Below are 18,300 nucleotides of genomic sequence, written 5' to 3' on the forward strand. Positions count from 1 at the left end.
AGCATATATCTTAAGTTCCCTTTGTAAACTCTCTGATCATTATTGTAGATAGATCCTTGTCTTCACATTTGTTATAATTTTGCATTAGCACCTGGTCACTTTGTCAAAAAGATGCTTCCAATAGAATGTGATATTCTAAGTCCAGGGAGTGTTAGTGGTCAGACTGCTTTCATTATCCTAAGGAGCAGTAATTAGAGAGTTAACACCCACCTATGTATGTGTACAGTGTGCACTGTTTAAATGTTTGGTTCAGCATGGCTCCAGCAGGGACCAAAATGGAGTCCAAACAGAAGACAGCTGGCATCTAAGGAGAACTTACACAACACTATCCTCATCATTCCTCCCCACACCTTTAATGGAATCTAAGCTATAGAACAGTGGGTTTCCTGCCAGATACTACTAATCAAATCAGGACTGATTGCATCTTTCCCCTCTAAAAATACCCCTTGACTAGGGTTATTACTATCATACCACTATTGTACCCATCCATCAATAGAGAAGGCCATCAATATTTTGCCCCACCTTGGACTTCCACTTCCAGCATCATGAATGGTGGTCATTCTCCCAGAGGAGAGATGATCCTGTTTCTTTTTCACTCTGATAGCAAGTCCAAGCAAATGTAGCTCCACACATTAAGTGGAGCTGCAAGACAGGAAGACACAGTGCTCCGGAGAGATGGGAATGGAAGGATGAGAGGTGCTGGAGAATATCAGCAGATCTGTCCCTTTCTCCCATCAGAGCCCACCCACCATTATCTTGGCAATGGGAAAAGAAGCAGTTTAAAGCTGTTTTGAGCTGTAAGTGATGCAGTTTGCTTTCTGAAGAATGAAGAAAAGAGGAGAAAGGGGAGTCTTGTGTGATACCATGTACTTCAACCAACAAGAATTTGAAATCCTTACAAAAAGATAAGTACTGCGGAATTGTATGCTTGACGAATGAACTGTGTTACAAACCTCACCATTTTGAATGAGAGTCTTTAATCAGAAGACTGTTAGAGCAGTAATGCTCTTCTAACAAAACAAAAGAAAGCTATAAAGGTTAAGAAGCCACAAACATGACTAATACATTACCTATAATCAAAGGACTTGATCTTGACATATTTAGAAATCAGGAAAAGAGGAGGAAGAAGATGGATCATTATGTTAAAACTTGTCTAAATAGAATAGACAGAGCTACGAGAGCATCTAGTGGTGAATTTCCAGAAGTACAATGGCTGAGACAAATTGTAAAGGTAGAACCACTTCAGACACACCTACAGCAGACCCAGTGCAGAGACTTGAACTGCTGCTGACATCCATGCAAAAGAATGTAGCAGAAATGAAGCGTAAAAATAGATAGATGTATGGGAGAAATAGCAGAAAGAGATGAAAGGTCTGGTTATGGATTTGGAAAAGGTTTCAGATGATTCTAAAATGCCAGAAACAAAAGTGGAAGCTAACCAGAAGGAAATATATCAAGCTGAAAAATTAATTGGCCTGGTGTTAAGACAGAAGGAATTTGTGCTAAGGATTAGTGCCTTGCTAGAAAAAGATGGAGAAAATCTTCATAAGGACTTTGTACCAGAGTTGGCAAAGTATATGTCTCTTCCTGTTCCTGTGAATACAGAAAAACTGAATAAAGTACCTCCAGGCGATATATCAGAAAGTGAACAATTTTCTTAAAGTGATATGTGCATAAACATTCAACCAGATATCATAAAACAAAAACCTTGTAGAATCCACATAGAAAATACATGTAAAACAAATAAACCTATAAGCATACAAATGTAAGGTACTATTAAAGTGGTATTACTCTATTTGGGATTGTCCAGGTTATTTCCAAATGTGCCAACTGACCAGTACGTCTTGTATGTCCTTTCTTATTTACTTTAGGAGTAAATTTCCTTTCTTCCTTCCTTGCTCATTCATTTGTTAAATATGTTGAACATTGCAGAATGGAGAAACTCTCAGAAAGCTTGAAAAAATGCTGTGATGCATTAATTGGGTGCAGAAAATTTAGTAGGAGCAAAGGATCATGAGGGAAGCTGTTATGCTCTGGCAAGATGCAAAATTTGTAGAAGGTCTAAAAAAGCATAAATGATACTCCATCTGCATGTGGCTGTTTGTAGAATCTTAACAAGCCTTCTGTGTTCAGGCTGTTTGAATGTTCTTCAGTTTCATGCCATAATAGCATTATCTCTGTGAGAATTTATGTCCAGAAAAGCTGCATGTCTCACATCAAGACCAGGCTAAGGTTGGCAAAATATATTGTGTGAGATCACTTGCAGTGAAAAAATCTTCCACAAGATTGAGTGATGTATTTGACGTCAAGATCAACAAAAGAAGACACACTTCATATTCATTTTAAGAAGAAAATGCAACATAAAGGGCAGGAGTTGGTAATTATGGAACTGCCACGGGAGATATTGGTGAAAAGGAAAGAGTATAGATTTCTCACTGATGCGCTGAAAAAGAAAAATACGTCATCTTTCTCTCTTAATGTCAATACAAGCTGGTCATTCATTGCTATCTGCTTCTTGATCTTCTGGACAGATAACATGTCACCCTGAGCCAATTCCTTTGCTGCAACCCTCGCTCCACTCTTTACTTTTGTAAACTCTGTATGTTTGCTTGTTACAAACTCTACTTGTTTGTAATATTTTCCTTTTTCAATAAAACCCCTTTTTTAAGTCAAAGTTGTTCTCATTCTGTCTGGGTCTAATCTCCAAAAAAAAAAAAAGAATCCTGTTATACATTGGTGGAGAATCCCACTGTTGCCTGCCTCTTGCTAAGCCTCTTGCTAGGCAAACTCCTATTTGGGTAAGAGGTGATAGAAATATAGAGGTGATAGAAGATAGAGCCTCAATGTTGAATTGATTCATAGTCACTTCTTGGACCAGCTTTGCATTTTACAGGAGGTGGTAGCCATCTTAGAGGACCAGGAAAAAATGCTGAAATTGGAAAGTTTGAGTTTTGAAAAACTGATGGGTGGAGAAGAATCCCTAGGTGACCCCAATCAGAATGCATTTAAAACCACTGTGATAGCCCAAGGGATTCCAGAGACACAGGCATAGTTATCCATGGTGGCCATTTTCGAAAAATCAGGGGGTCCAAATTTTAAAATTAGTCGGGGAGAATCCTTAGGGGCCACTGAGCAGAATGCAGTTAAACCGCTGTGAAAACCCAAGGGATTTCAGAGATACAGGTAGTTTTATCCATGGTGCCATTTTAATATCGGGACTTTTTCCTACAGCAGAAGCACACTTCTTTTACTTCTGCTGAACAATGCAGCACTGCATTTTTATCTTTTGGTAGTACAGAGTATAGCAAGGTTTTAAAACCTCAGTCAGTCAGGACAGCAAGTGAGAGATGGCAGTTGAGAACTTTCCTTTCTATAGTTGGCTATGTTTTGTAGCTCTGAATCCAGATTGGGAAGCGCACATAGTATAAAGGGAGAGCAGTGGCGTGGGTGGGGTTCCACTTGGAGCAACTTCCCTCAGTCACATGGGGGGCACATTTTAGGGCTGCCCCTCTTCACAGCTGTACCCCACCCCTGAATTTCTGATGTAGCTTGGGGTAGGGGCTCAGTTGAATATCGATCAGCAGGGTTCATTTCCACCCCCAAAATCCACATGGCTTTCAGGGCTGGGGTGCAGTTGAACACCAGCCAGATGGCCATGCCCCACCCTGAACTCCACAAGGAGCTTGGAAGTGGGGCCAGCTGCGCTTGCCTCTCCCCTGAACTCTCTGTGAAGTTTGGAGCTGCATATGTCTGTTTGGTACTGGTCTCAGCTCAACCAGATCCAGTTTTAAACTGCAGGCTGGAAATTCAGCCCAAGCCTCGCTGCAGCCAGGACCCAACTAAGATGCTGGCTTGACTGGCTCCAGTTTATACTGTTGACTCCACTCAAACTCCATCTGACTAGACGTGGAGGTTGAGGGGCTGAGTCAACGTATAAAGCTAGAGTTGGTCAGTCCAGCAGCTCATTTAATCCTGGCCCCAGCAAGACTTGGGTTGAGCTGAGGCCAGCATCAAATGGGCCTGTGCCACTGCTGAACTTTACGTTCAGGGGCAGGGCGAGCCCAGCTGCCCCTGCTCCCGAGCTCCTTGTGGAGTTTGGGGGCAAGGTGAGTACTGCTGGCCAGTGTTCACCCTGGCCTGAACTCCATGCAAAGTTCTGGGGCAGGGCTCAGTTGCGAGGGGGCCGTGCACCACTGTGGAGGGTGGTACCCAGGGCAAGCCCCAGGCACTGTTTCACACAGCTACACCTGCTAGGGAAGGTGTCAGTTTTTAATTAAAATGGAGTGTCTGGACAAGGAGAGCTCAAGTCTGCTGCCTCCCATGCCTTACTGGGCTGAGTTGCTTTCAGCATTTTCCTTCTGACCCAGCTGTGAGACTGAAAGACAGGCTGAGAGAAACTGTAAAGCACTGGGGTACTGTCAAGGAAGGTGGTGGTATTTTGTTTTTGTTTAAAACTTTTGGTTTTGTTTAATTTTTTTGTTTAAAAATATCCTTTTTTGTTTAAAACCGACCTCCTTACTTTCTTCATATGTGAACAAAATGGACTTGTGTATATGTATATCACCTTTGTCCATTAGTTGCTTTCTTGGGTTGCCAAATACCTCTTTGTTCCTATTCTGTTAGCAAGAATTTTAATTGTCTATAATATAGAGCTGTTTTCTCCCATCTGTATAAAATGTGGCAGGGAAGATTCCTTGCATGAGGAGTTCACTCCTTGAGGCGGATTCCACATGGGCCAAAAATAGCGATGTGAAAACGGTGTAAACCTTTTTACACTCTTTAAAATCATTTTACACTGTTTTCACACCATTTTTACACCACTGTTTTTGGCCCATGCGGAATCTGCCTGAGAACAGGGAGAAAGTTGCAGGTGCAAAATGCTGAAAAAGAGTACCTTTAAACATAAAACAAATAACTTTAATAGTCAGTTTAATGAAACTAGATGAAGTCTGTCTGTTTTTAAAAGACCTGTTCATAAAAGTGATCCTGCCAAATTATTAGATGCCAGAAGTGAAATATAGATGGTAGACATTTTATTGCATTGTACATTAATTTTATATTAGCATTCTATCTGCCTTCTATATTTTACAGGATTGTTATCAGAAATCCAGATATGTCAGTTCAGTATTACCTTAAGAAGCTAGTAAATGCTTGGATTAAATAACTAGTTTTTGCTCATGTTTTATACTTAGGGTATTGTAAAATGGAAGTCACCTGGAAACTAGATCGAATTCCAAGACCGGGTTCTGCCGCCACAGTTCGTGTGACAGACTTGGGCTGGCAAGGACTCTTGAATCCCAGCCCATCAGTTAGAGATGATGGAGACTTATTAGTGGATGAATATCTTTCTCCTGGTAAACTGGTGAGTAGATACCATTTTAACGCATCTAAAAGAGAACAATGAATAAAAATTAGCCTTGCTAATCAGCAGTGCATTACTTGTGGCCTTTCTGATAGAATTGTAGTTGGATTATTGACATGACTTTGAAACATCCATGGCTACTTCTAGTCTCTACTGTACACAAACGTGACCAGCATGAGTTCTCTATTAACTAAATTTACCAAAGGAGCATACCAAATGCCTCAAACATATGAGAAAAAGCTCAAGACAAAGCCAAAATTTAAAGCGTCATTAAAGTTTCTATATTTATAGTACTAACTGCAGAAAGGAACTTTACTTTTCTTACCTTTGGTTTCTTAAAGTCATAGGATAAGAGACATATGTTCTTGTTTTTGTATCAGAAAGTGGTTTTTTAACAGTAATTCCTTCCTGAATCAGGAAGACAAATATCTAAAAAGGGGAATTTAGAACATGAGTCATGCATTTGACATATATAAATTAGTCATGCTAACATAATTATGCATTTGTCCTGGTAGCATAGTTTTTTTTTTTGCTGGCATTGTGTACTTTGAATGTCAGTGGTCCTTTAGTGTCTCAAATACTGTTGTCCATGTGCACTATTTGACACCCTTCTAGGAGTAATACCACAGATTGAACCGGAGGCTTCCCGCTAAATGAAAGCACCACCTTCATCCATCTTTCATCCTTACTACAAAAGAGTCTGTTAGAAAAATGAATGTTTAGCAAAGTACACAAACTCACTTATTTCTTCTAATATTTGAATGTTGTTTTGAGTTAATAAAATAACTGTGTTGTAACCTTTCAAAAGAGAAAATTCAGAATTCCCTTATGATAATGTACGCTTGTGTTGTAGCATGCAATATTTACTTGGTTAGTAATTAAGGGCTGATAAAAGCCTGAGGGGCACGGAAGCTGACTCACTTCTGCTGGGAAGGGGTAGCTAGACAACCAGCTGCATTGGAGTTACAACATTGGAGTTACAACAAGGCTTCTTCCTGGGGGCAACAAAGGGCAGGTGGCATTTCTTTGACTAAAGTGAAGTTTTAGTGAGAGCTGTATTAGAAATTAAGTGTGATTGAGCTGGCAGGAGTAACGTGTGTAGTAAAGTGGTTTGCCATTCCTGACTTCCAGGTCATGACCCTGGTATTCCTTGCAGGTCTCCCATCCAAATATGAGCCAGGATTGACCCTACTTGGCTTCTGAGATCTCATGAGATGAGGCTAGACTGGGCTTTATAGGTCACTACAGTATCCTTTTTATGGGATGCCCCGAAAGAGCATCTGAATCTCCTGTAAGGCATAGGAAAATGAGAGCATGCCCAGTTGCTCAAGAGTTCCAATGGTGCCAAACATGTCTGCTTAGAGTGCCAAACATGTCTCCTTAGAGACCACAGTTCTCTGCATGGATGTGTTAACTCACTGACATAATTTTGGGCAACTCTACTCCAGATTTATTCTATTTTTATTTTAAAATATATAGCGGAATTTGTTGGTTAGACCTGAAATACAGAACCCTTTCACTAGAGTCCATGAATACCAGTGGTTTGGAATATAAGTACAGTTTTCCTCTTCTGAGTGAGTTTTAGTTGATTCTACTGTAATAGATGGCACCCTCATCTTTGATTCTACTGTAAATAGATGGCACCCTCATCTTCTAAAGAATTATCCGTCTTCCTATTCACATTCTAAAAGCAGGTACAGAGAATTAAATTCCTTCCATAATTTATGAAATTCAGCTGTGATGCTGACAACTCCTGGTGGTCCCTGTCCTGAAAGGTGTCTGGCTTACCACAACCATGGCTAAGGCTGTTTCAGCTTTGGCCCCAACCTGGTGGACACTCTCCCATCTTCCAACCTTTTCCACTCTCTTTCCTTCCCTGGTTTAGACCTCACACCTCATAGCTGGTTTTTGAACCCAAGCCTGCTTCTCCGAACCTGTGCTTTATTCACTTTCTGGACTTCTGCTCTTCGGCTGAAATCACTGACCTTTCCTTCTCTCTTTTTTTTCTCTTCAGGATCAAGCGCATATGATTTCTTTCTCTCCTTTATTTTCGCAAAGCTCCACTGACTTGCCTTACTACTAGCCTGTCCCCCTTTGCTAGGTTTTTCCACAATAAACAATGGCTTGCTCATAGGCAGGTAGGCTTATGTAAAGTCTTTGCATTGTTTATTGTACTATCGCATTTGCTATTCTTGCTGTTCCATTTTTCCATGCTGTGTCTTGTTTGGGAAATAAAGCTCTTTCTTATTTAAGAGCTATTTCCCCTTCATTCTTTTGATGTGCTGCCCTGAATTGTGACCTTGGTATATATAAGTAGAAATTCCTGAAGTTAATTACCCAAGTGATGTTTGTTGGGGTCTGGTAAAAGACACTTTGCACATTATAATCACTGTACAGTACCTCTTGGGTAACACTTTGCAGTGTCACTTAACTTACAGTAGCTTGCTTTCGAACTGCCAGATGGATCTGCAGCTGAACCAGAGGGCAGCTCCATAGTGTTAACAATGTGTGGTTCAGCCTACAGGCTTATTGCATGCAAAGGCATGAACCCTACTGAACAGAAGAAAGCTGCCCTACCTGGAGTTGCTTAGCTCTGCCTACCCTAACGAGGCTTTGCTATGCTTTTCCCTCTACCAAGCTTATATGTTGCCACTCCCCTACATGCAGGATACATGCAGCCACTGGGACCTTGTTAAGGAGTGGGAAATGACCATGTTCAGAGCAGGAAATCCCTATGCCCACCTGCATTTTTTGGATATGGGCTTGATTCCCTCACAATTATAAGAGCTTACTTCACCAAGACTTTCTGGTACCCCAACTGCTATTCCTCCCACCCTTCTTTCTGCTGAGCAAGGTAGGCTGAGCCAGTAAAGTCCCCTTCTCATCAAGACAGGCAGTTGCTTGTAGCCAGTGCAGCACTGATCATGACTCCTGCGCAAAGCCAGGCTTGTGACACCAAGGATGGGCTTTCTCAAAGTACAGCCAGACTGGGGGCCAGCTGTCTAAGCATGCTTACCCATGTATGTTTTTAGGAACTTTGTATAAGTTTATGGTGATGATTTTAGTGTAATTAGATGTTTTGCACTGGGTAACATGCCCTGGAATGTATTTAGAAATTTACTAAATAAATAAATATTAGGAAGCCCCACTGAACAAAGTGGGAGTTACTCATGAGTATAAATGATGGGAAGCCACTTCAGGACTGAGAAACAGAGCGCTCAAGATGTGGTGTCACTGTGATACTTTTTCCCTCATGGCTGTTGTAACATTTCAGTTCACCTTAGTTCATGCTTATTTTTTGTTTCCTGGTGCAGCAAGCATTGACAGGGCTAGATGATCTACGACAAGTGAGGACTCTGGAGATGCGTGTTGACACAAGAGAGAACAGTCTGGGAAACTTTGGTGAGAAACACTTGATCTGGATTCAAATCCTTTGCCAGTAGAGTCGTAATAATAAGGAGCTGGGAGTTCCCGAAATTGAACCATGGGATATTGGCATGTAGACCCTTAGCAAGACTGGGGTGGGGGGTAGTGTGGTGAGGGTGGTTCTAAAATGCCCTGCCAATCATATCTTGGTGTCATAGACAGTTCAGATCAAGATGGATTCCACATCTTAATTCATTTACTTTGATACTAAGAGGTGTCTGTTTGAACATGCTTTCCCCCTCCCACTCAAGTATGCATAGCAGCAAATAATGCCTTCCCTGAAGGTGCAGCTGTTTGAGTCTGGATGAAAAAGCACAACCTGGGAAAGGCACACCTGTCCTTGATTCCATAAAGGACATTCAAACACTCCACAACTGGACTCAATCAGCTCTCCTGATTCCCTTTTAATTTAATCTTAAATCTCCTGTCTGTCTATCAGAGAACCATACAGCCTTCCAGAGTCCCATCGTTATGTCAGTCCAGTCTCATCCTGACCTGGACTGTCTCTGGCATTAACTTCATTGGCGCAGCTCCAATTTTCTCAGGAGTTGGGCACTCCAAGGTTTCAACTTAATCATCCCTTTTTCCACAGCATTGTTCCTGCCTGGGAATGGAACTTTGCATTATTTTTGGATTGTAGCCCCTCATATCATTGCCAGAGGGATAACTTTTCCTGTAACTAGACCTCACAAACGAAGGCCCCTCACCCTTTGGTTCTGGTGCCACCTTTGGTTCCGGCTCACAAAACTATTCCTGCACCAGATGCCCTAGTCCTAGGCAGAACCCAGCTGGCACTGGATTTCTCCTGATTGGAATTCCTGCCTAGAAAGTCAGGGGTATGGAATTGCAGTTCTCTAGACATCCTGGAGTATGCTACTGTGCCCATCACCCCCTGCCCTAATGGAGGCACACCTCCCCATGCCCTTCCATTCCCACCTGCCTTCTCAAGCCCTCTCCAAACCCTAGCCCTAAAGTTCATGCCCAGCCTAGCTGAAACCATGTTCCTGCTGTTTGTTCATTCACACCCTGTTCCTGCCTGAGTACACTCTCAAGAGACTCCCAGCTGTCCTCCCACTGTCCTGTCTCAAAAATTAAAAAAAAAGAACAAAAAAACAGACCACCTGCAGTCAAAGTCTTCACTCTGCCCACAAATGGCATCCCAAAACCCCAAGGCCCACAAAAAATGCCCTCAAATACTGCCTTTATAGACAACCACAAATCAAGTCACAATGTACCCTTATTTGATTTTTTGCCTTCTGGCAGACACACTAAGTTGATTATGTGCCTGAAGCTGCCTTCTTCTCAGGGTGTAGAAACACTTTAAAAGCCAAATGTAGTCTTGAAACATTTCTGGTAAAAGCTAAATAGCCTTTGTTAATTATACAGTTGTTGGGTAAAATACTTGATGCTCATCAGTCCTTGTCATCCTATTATTTTTACTACTGCTTCATCCTGTAACCATAAATGTTTTGCTTTCTAATACTGGCTGTGTCCTAGAAATTGGCTCCCATAAGCCATGTTTAGCAGTAATCACTGATGACAGCACTGAAATAATGCTTGGTATACAGGAGCTTGTGTTTTATTTAAGTAGTCATAACATGGCCAGTTTGTTTGAATCTGCTCACCCTATGGACAGAGCTAAGAGCACTGTAAGCTCAAAATCTAATCCTATTTAGTGCTGATTCCCTCAGTACAACATCTATGTGATAGATATGAAGCTACCACAAAGAGTTCCTGAGAGTGTTTTAATTTGGGGAAATGGTGTAGGTAAGGGAAGGTGCAACTTACCTCCATGTGTGTGTCTCGTCCTGTCTTGGAATTGAGCTCCACCACACTTGGGAACTGAATTCTCAGCATCGAACTTCAGATGCTCATCTGTTAACATTCAGTGTGTCTGCCACATAGATTCTGTAACATGTGAATACCTTTAGATGTGGATGGGGAAAAAATAACATAAAATTAAGGGGTCAACATGTAAGAAATGTTTCTAAAATATTTGACTTGGTGTAAGGAAGTTGAATAACCACAGTAAGGGATAAATGATGAACATAGAACTTGCATACCTCTTTTGGCCCACTATTGCCAGTGATGAAGGATATTTCACAGGGTCTTGGAGCAGTAGAAAATCAATTTGATCAGAAGTAGAAGTGATATAAGCATACATGCCAAAAGCTGCAGTTCCGAACCTCCTTCAACTGTCTTGGGTAAAAAACAGAATCTGCCTCCATTTGAAACAGATATGGAGATGTTGGCTGCATTGAAATATCATAAGAAACTGCAGTTTAGTCTGATTAAATTCTGATTTTTCATGATATCCAAATGGAACATATCTTTATAAATGACAGTTTTTAGAGATGGAAACTATGAAGGAATATATTCTCCTAGGCAAACTTTCTGTTACAGTGTATATTTCATGTCACAGTTCAGAGAAAATGAGGGGATCACTGGGGCTCGACAAATGTTATGATGGTTACATTGTAATATATCAACCTATAAACTGTTATTTTTCTTTTTTATCTTATAGGTGCTTATCTCCCTAATTTAAAACAATTGAAACTGAACAACAGTGTGGTTACATCTGTGAGGTAAGACGCTAAAAGTAAAATTCAATATACTCTTACATTCTCCTCCTCCACTTAGGCCAAACTATATGTTCATGTTTTTAAAGAGATGGGTCCACGTTCCCCTGAACCAACCAGGTTCCCTACATGTGCACAGCAACTGTGGGGAATGTCTTTTAAAAATAAATGACAGCCCAAATGGATTTGGTACATCATTCAAAAAGGCTTAGCACTTGGTCCTGCCTCCCCCATGCCATTTTTTTCTCCATGGCAGAAATTGAAGGAGGGGGGGGGTTAAACCATGGGCAGCATATAGGTAAACCACAAGAACATTGTAGGAACCTTAGCACACAGTTCAGCTCCAGAAGGAGTCCTACTTTATTGTTCACAGTTGAGCACTTTGACAAAGTGTCTTCGCCAGACAGTAAAGCGCGGAGACATAATGTCATGTGTCAAAGTACAGTACAGTCTTTATACATATTGCCGCCCCACCATGAAGCAGGATTCACTATGCCCAGAATGAGGCTGGGCTCATGACAACTGTCAACTAGATTTGCTGATCAGACACTTGTGATCTAGCAGTGCTCTAACATGATGGGTGGGGAGTTATTCTGTTGCTGCCTAGTGTGTGAATACAACAAAATAAACTACTTCCAGCACTTCTACAGAAAATATCTGGATAGGGAGGCAGTCTCCTCAGCAAAGATCTGACCATGTTTGCCCACGATGCAAAAAGCCATTCCTTCAACTTTGTACAAGGTATCCCAAATTGAAACCCAGACCCAACTCTGTAAAACACAAACATGTAGTTTGGCTCTGCAGCCCTTTTCCTACTATAACTCTCCATGAGAAAATAGAGCATAATCTTGACATTCAACAATTCAGGATTCTGTTCTTGGTTAGAAGATGATGGAATATGAACAGCACCTTCAGATTTTCCAGTATGCAAGACATAGGGTTAAGTAATCGCCTTCTGAACCCTGCTATAATGGGCACCAGTCTGTATGTTTGACGTCCTGTTTTCAAGACCAGACAGAGCAAGTCTAAATGGAGTTTTAATTTTGCTTTGTACTCTTTATAAGATTCCGAAAAGTCTTCCATGTTCATCAGGAATCATGCCTTCCACAGCAGAATCAAAGCAAATATTTGTTACCCCTATGAATGCACACTTGAGCCATTTGTCTGAATGTTACCCACTTGATATGGTCAGGAGAGAAAACAGGCCCCTGTGAATATGATGAGAAAGTGTTGCTTTGGGTCCTTGTTAATTCCTGTTTTACACTCCTTTTATAAGGCTTTTACTTCCAGTGGTTCCATCTATCTCTCCCCAGCCAAGTAGTTTCAGATTTATGAACTAATAATTGAGGGAGAAACATGGAACATTCTCTGAAGAGAGCAAGTTAAAACCTATCTTTATTCGGGTCCATGATATTATTATGTTACTTGTTCCCTAATGATTCTGGCAAAAGACCTGATATTTCAAAGCTACTGAGTATTCGCTCTAGTTCAATAGTGTCGTTCATGTTTAATCTTAATTGCTGCTTCTGGTTTCAATTTCAGAAGAGATGAGTATGGACATGTAACAACCTACATAAATGTTTTCTTTAAAAGCAGGCTGTTCCGCTAAATGCCTTCTGTAGCTAGTTAGGCCTATGCAGAGTCCTGAACTGCCAAGCAGCAATGGCTTTAAATGTATCACAAAGCCAATGTTTACTTCAATAGTTTTTTCCCAGTAAGGTGAATGTACAGTGGCTACATTATATATGGCGAGAAAATGCCTGGCTATGATGTGTGTGTTTGTGATAGCTGCAAAGTAGCCAGGGTTGAACTAGATGACTACAAATTAAGTGGAGCTTGTAGGTAGAAAGACACTTGGCTCATATAGACAAGTTCCAAGTGTTAGCTAGTTAGTCTTTGCTGCAGAGCACACTTCCTTTTCCTCTAAAACAGGGTCTGCAACCTGCAAAACCAATCGGGCTTCATGCCGGCAGGTGCTGGCGATTTGTAGTCCATGAACATCTGAGAGCGCAGTAGTGCTGTATCCCCTGCTCTTAACACTCTGCTCAAACTCTTTGAAACCATCGGTCTTGTTTCAAAATGGAAGTTTCAGAGGAATATGAAATGTGCTCCAGCAGAGACTCCACGGTACAGGTCAGCGCCAATCTGACTTTACAGCCTCTCCCTTTCACAGCCTCCCGCCGAAGGTACCCCGCCGCAGTGGAGTAGCCCCAGTCACAGCATGAGATGCGCAGCAAGATGAACGGGAAACATTCCGAAATTGTATTGTCGGCTTCACGGTCGGAATCGGTTCTTTGGTGTCAGGATTATGAAACAGAAATTTAATCGACACTTCATATCTTTCTTTCAGATTCGGATAGCTGGAGGTGCTGGTGGTAATTTGTGAACAAGCGGTAACCAGGAAACAGATAAGACCGAAGAGTAACACGACGAGAATTCGAGTAACCTGTAGAACGGGAGAGTTCAGCATCTTGCCTTCAGGAAACAGTCTCAGCAGGTGAGTTGTTGATGACCCTGGTATTTTCGGTCATTGCAGTTTGTTCGTTCATTATGTTTCCTTCCAGTTTGTTCATGTTATGGATTAATTAGTTTCTGTAGTCTGACGAGGTTTTCAGAAATCCATTTCTGTTAGCGGTCATTCTATGTCCAGGTTGGTTAGGTGCAAAATAACAAAAACACATGATAAACCAACCTGGACATAGAATATTATTTGAAAAAAACAGAGCCCTAACCACCTGGTGCCGTACTACGCCAGACTACACAGAGTAGCAATTGAAACCCTACAAGTACATGGACAATTCTGGACAGGAAGGAAGAAACTATGAAATGGAACAGAACTTGGCATGCCATAGTGTTGAAAAAATACTAGGGTCAAGGACTGTGTCAAACCGAGTTCCAATAATAAACACAGGTGGATGACTATATACAAAGAAACAAAGGGCCAAGTGATACTTCTATTCAGATGTTCCCACCACAGTGACCTTGCTATCTACAGGGTTTCACTCCCAGGCTATAGTCCTCTAGCTTGTTACTCATACTCTCTCTATTCAGATGCTCTCAACTGTTTAACCTGGTTAATCTGGTTGTCACTTCTCTTTGTTACTCACAGGCAAGGTTTCCCCACCCACCCTGGACACTCCAACAGATATATACTCCACTTGCTTTCCCAACATCAGATCCTCTGAAGATGCCAGCCACAGATGCAGGCGAAACGTCAGGAGAGAATGCTGCTAGAACACGGCCATACAGCCCGGAAACCACACAGCACCCAAATCTCTGAAATTGTCCTGCCCCACAGATTGTGTGAACTGTGTGGGGCTTCATGCAAAGGCAGAGAGAGCGGTTCCTACAGCTTCTTCCTACAGCTTCTTCATTTTGAGAAAGACGCAAAATAAGTACATACTCAATTAAAAAAACACACACACCTTCAGAATCTTTTGTAACAACAAAACAGGGCAGTGTTTTATCAAGGACTGATACTAGAAAACAGTGACTCTCTCTGATACATAAGAGTAGTTGGAGCAAATGTGACAACAGAATTGGCCTTCCACCACAATAAAATTGCTAAGCATCCTGAGCCTTCCAGCCGGTTCTCAATAATTTCTTATCATTTTGTTTTGCCAATAATTCATTTGTGATCTGTAGGATTTAAATTTACTAAGCTTCTCTACAGATTGTTACCAATCTGAAGGACATCAAAAGGACTTATAAATAATCCATTTAAATATCTTATTACATTTCTCCTTCCTTGTTCAGAACACTTTTTCATATTAAGAAATGTCATATGATTAAGCTGTACACTTCATTACAGTGTACAGATGGGGACTATATGTCTAAGTGTTCTTGCAGAGAACAAACTTATTTCATATGGCACAGTAATACTATGCTATCTAATATGCTATTTAATAGCTACAAGACACCACAGGGAAGGGTTTTCCAGAGATTTGGGATATGGTATCATCAATATGCAGATGTCACCCAGCTCTCTTTATCAACCTAATCTTAAGTAGGCTGTGGTTGAACCAATACCTGGAGGCAGCGGCTGCCTGAGTGAAGGTAAACAAGTGGAAGTTTAATGCAGACAAAACAGTAATACTTTTTGTGATGGAGATGATCCTAAAAATGGTTTACAGTCTGTTTTGGGTGGGATTATACTAGTCTTCAAAACTCTAGTGCTCAGTTTAGGTGTTCTTCTGGTTCAGCTGTTCCTCCTAGATGCCCAGGTGACTGCCGTGGCCAAGCTGGGGTTAATACGTCAGATCTTTCCTGGAGAAGTCTGGCCTGATCACATTTATTAGCATCTTCCAGGCTTCATTGATATAATATGCTCTGTGGGTTTTGCTTGTGCAATTCATTCAGAAACTTCAGCCAGTCCAGAGCCTGACTTCTCAGTTTCTAAAAGAGGCTAGCTATTTTGCATGTGTTATGCTTTAATGGCACTTTATCATTCATTCTTGCCTTGCTTCTGGACTGACTTGTTCCTAGCAATGATCTTTAAAACCAATATAATTTGGGGCTGGTGCATCTTAAGTGCTGCTTTCTCTAACATAAGGCTATCATCACTCTGAGATTATCTTGTGAGGTTTCTTGTGTCCTGCCACCTTCAGAAGTTTAGTGTGACAGTGTCTTCTTAGTGGCGGTGTTAAAACTGTTGGAGGTGTTAAAACTGTGGAATTCCCTCCCCTTCATAGGAATCCACCCAGTTTTGCATAACTTTGTGAAAACAAATTGCCCTTATTTTGTAAGATTTTGAATTTCATTAGTTAAACCTGATTCTCTGCAGCCATAAAAATGTATTTACCATAGTTTTTTTAAGTTTTATTTTGCTGCTGCTAAATGTTTTATATTTTTAAATATTTCATGTGTTTACGTTCTTCATTATTTCTTGATCTTCAGTTGTATATTTTAAACTGGTAGAACTTTGTTGGCTGCCTAAGAGAACCTCTTGCAGCCAAAGAAGTAGAATATAATTATTTAAGACTTGTTTTGTGTATAGTGAGGTTTTTGTTTTTGCACAAGAGAATACGTGACCTCCGTGTGCATTTTGGAAAGGCACAGGATGGCGGGGTACTTACTAGAAGATGATGTTTCTGAATATTCTGCTTGGCTTTAACTTTTCAATATTTGGGCAAAGGATGCATTTAAGATATATTTTCAGTAGCAAGTATTGTAAGACTGAAGTAACAATTTTTATTCCACACTACCATTTTTATACCAGGAACAGCACCGAAAATCAAGGTGAGGAAAATCAGAGTTTATGTTTTGCAATCCACAATAATTTTGTATTACAAACTAGGAGCTAAAGAAAATCCAAGATTTTAATGTGTAGTAGAAAATATTTTGCGCAGTGAACAGTGTCTGTGTTGGGTATCAGATAATTTTGATATCCATCAAACGAGAAATAAAAAGCCATGCAATAGAATCACTGCTGGCTATTGCAATAGCAGTTCCATCTACTGAACAATCACCAGTGGCTTGCTTTTGTGGCAGGATTGTTTCACTAGGGCCTCACATTCAAAGGCCCTAGTGAGCATAGGAGTGGTTTCTTCTCACAGTTGGTACAGTTGGTATTTTTTCTCTTAAGGAATAAACCCCAGATCTGCTTCGATCTTCCTTCTGTTCAGTTAGAAGGGTGCTTTCTTTCCCTACTCTTTTTTCTGTCTTGAGCCACATGGAAACCGATCTAATCACTTTGTGTGCCTCCAGATTTCCTTTGCAGCAGGCAATATAGCACAACCATTTTGTTAAATACCATATCAATTTGAAGAGTACCTGTATTACTTTGCTCCCAAAGGTTATGTAGATTGATTTAGTCTGAAATGAGAGCAGAGCAGTTATTATCATCTCTCAGAAAATGCAAGACATTGAATGTTGGGAACTAATAGTGCAACTAGGCAGCTGCCAGAACAGTTGCCCATCCTTATCAGTCTCCGTGGCAACAGTGATCTAAAGAATCATCAAACAGGATATCCATACAGAATTTGATAGAAAATCATCTTCAGTAATAACGGGGAATCGTCTGTATCCATTCTTGCCCGTGACTGGTGTGTTTTCCCCCCAATATAAAGGTATTTGAAAAGAAATGATAATGCTGGAAGGCAAAACTGGAGGTCCTTTAAATTAATTTATGTTGCTTATTTGCTCCTTGGAAAAGGGTGTAATACCATTCAGAGTTTCAAAGTTAATTCACAGATATCATGTTATCAAAGAGATTATGAGCCCCATCCAAAGGGGTGGCGAATCCACCAGTGGGAGTGACACATGATCACTCGGGTGGATGTGGCCTTCCTGGGGGCGTGGCCACGGAAGGAGCTGAACCCCCCCCCAGCCATTAGCCACCTTACGTCAGCAGCTGAGAATTCAGACTTACAGCACCTAAACAGGCAGTGTATATCTATGAAGGCCAGTGGGGCTTCTCGGCAGAAGGAAGGGCTTTTCACTTTTCAAGTCTTCCCATGCTGCCGGGAAGCCTCTATGGGAGCGTCACAGTAGCAGTGATGCAGCTGGCCATCTGGCCTCTTGGATGTGGCTGCCCATCTATAAATTATTACTGTAGGTACTTATATCATTATCTTTACTGAAAATACTGGTGAAAGCAAAAGTTGCAGTGTTGGCAAAATAATTATATCACATGGGAATGGAACCCTGCATTATCTTGATGTACACAGATGCTGTGCTAAGTGGTTGTCCTCCACTTGTGATGTCCTTCACTATTAGGTTACATGAGGAGAGTGGGACAGGACCTGACCATGATAATTTTGGTTTTTCAAGCTTACCATGCTCCCCCTCCCCTACATCTTTGGTTTGGAGAAATCATCTCAGCCACACTGTTATGGTTGTCTAGCAACCTCCAAAATGGTCACTGTGAGCCCCACAACCATGCTTTTCTTAAAATTACAGGCATTATTTCTATTATTTGGGGGAGTTTATTTT

The 18,300-nt window shown here is 41.1% G+C and overlaps 1 protein-coding gene across 5 annotated transcripts in view; it reads left to right on the top strand.

Annotated features, from left to right (window-relative positions):
- The window catches only part of LRRC56 (leucine rich repeat containing 56), a 47,471-nt gene that overhangs the window by 6,666 nt on the left and 22,505 nt on the right, over positions 1 to 18,300 (top strand). For 4 of the 5 annotated variants that reach the window (XM_048486698.1, XM_048486697.1, XM_048486696.1 and 1 more), the window contains exons 4-6: positions 5,193 to 5,362; positions 8,677 to 8,764; positions 11,313 to 11,373. In XM_048486698.1, the coding sequence (XP_048342655.1) occupies positions 5,204 to 5,362; positions 8,677 to 8,764; positions 11,313 to 11,373 (308 nt within the window). In that variant the 5' untranslated portion in view covers positions 5,193 to 5,203. Of the gene's footprint in view, positions 1 to 5,192; positions 5,363 to 7,376; positions 7,501 to 8,676; positions 8,765 to 11,312; positions 11,374 to 18,300 lie in introns of those variants that run through there. The other variant, XM_048486700.1, reaches the window with a different exon arrangement.

This window comes from Sphaerodactylus townsendi, linkage group LG02 (assembly GCF_021028975.2).
Source record: "Sphaerodactylus townsendi isolate TG3544 linkage group LG02, MPM_Stown_v2.3, whole genome shotgun sequence".
Classification (NCBI taxonomy): domain Eukaryota; kingdom Metazoa; phylum Chordata; class Lepidosauria; order Squamata; family Sphaerodactylidae; genus Sphaerodactylus; species Sphaerodactylus townsendi.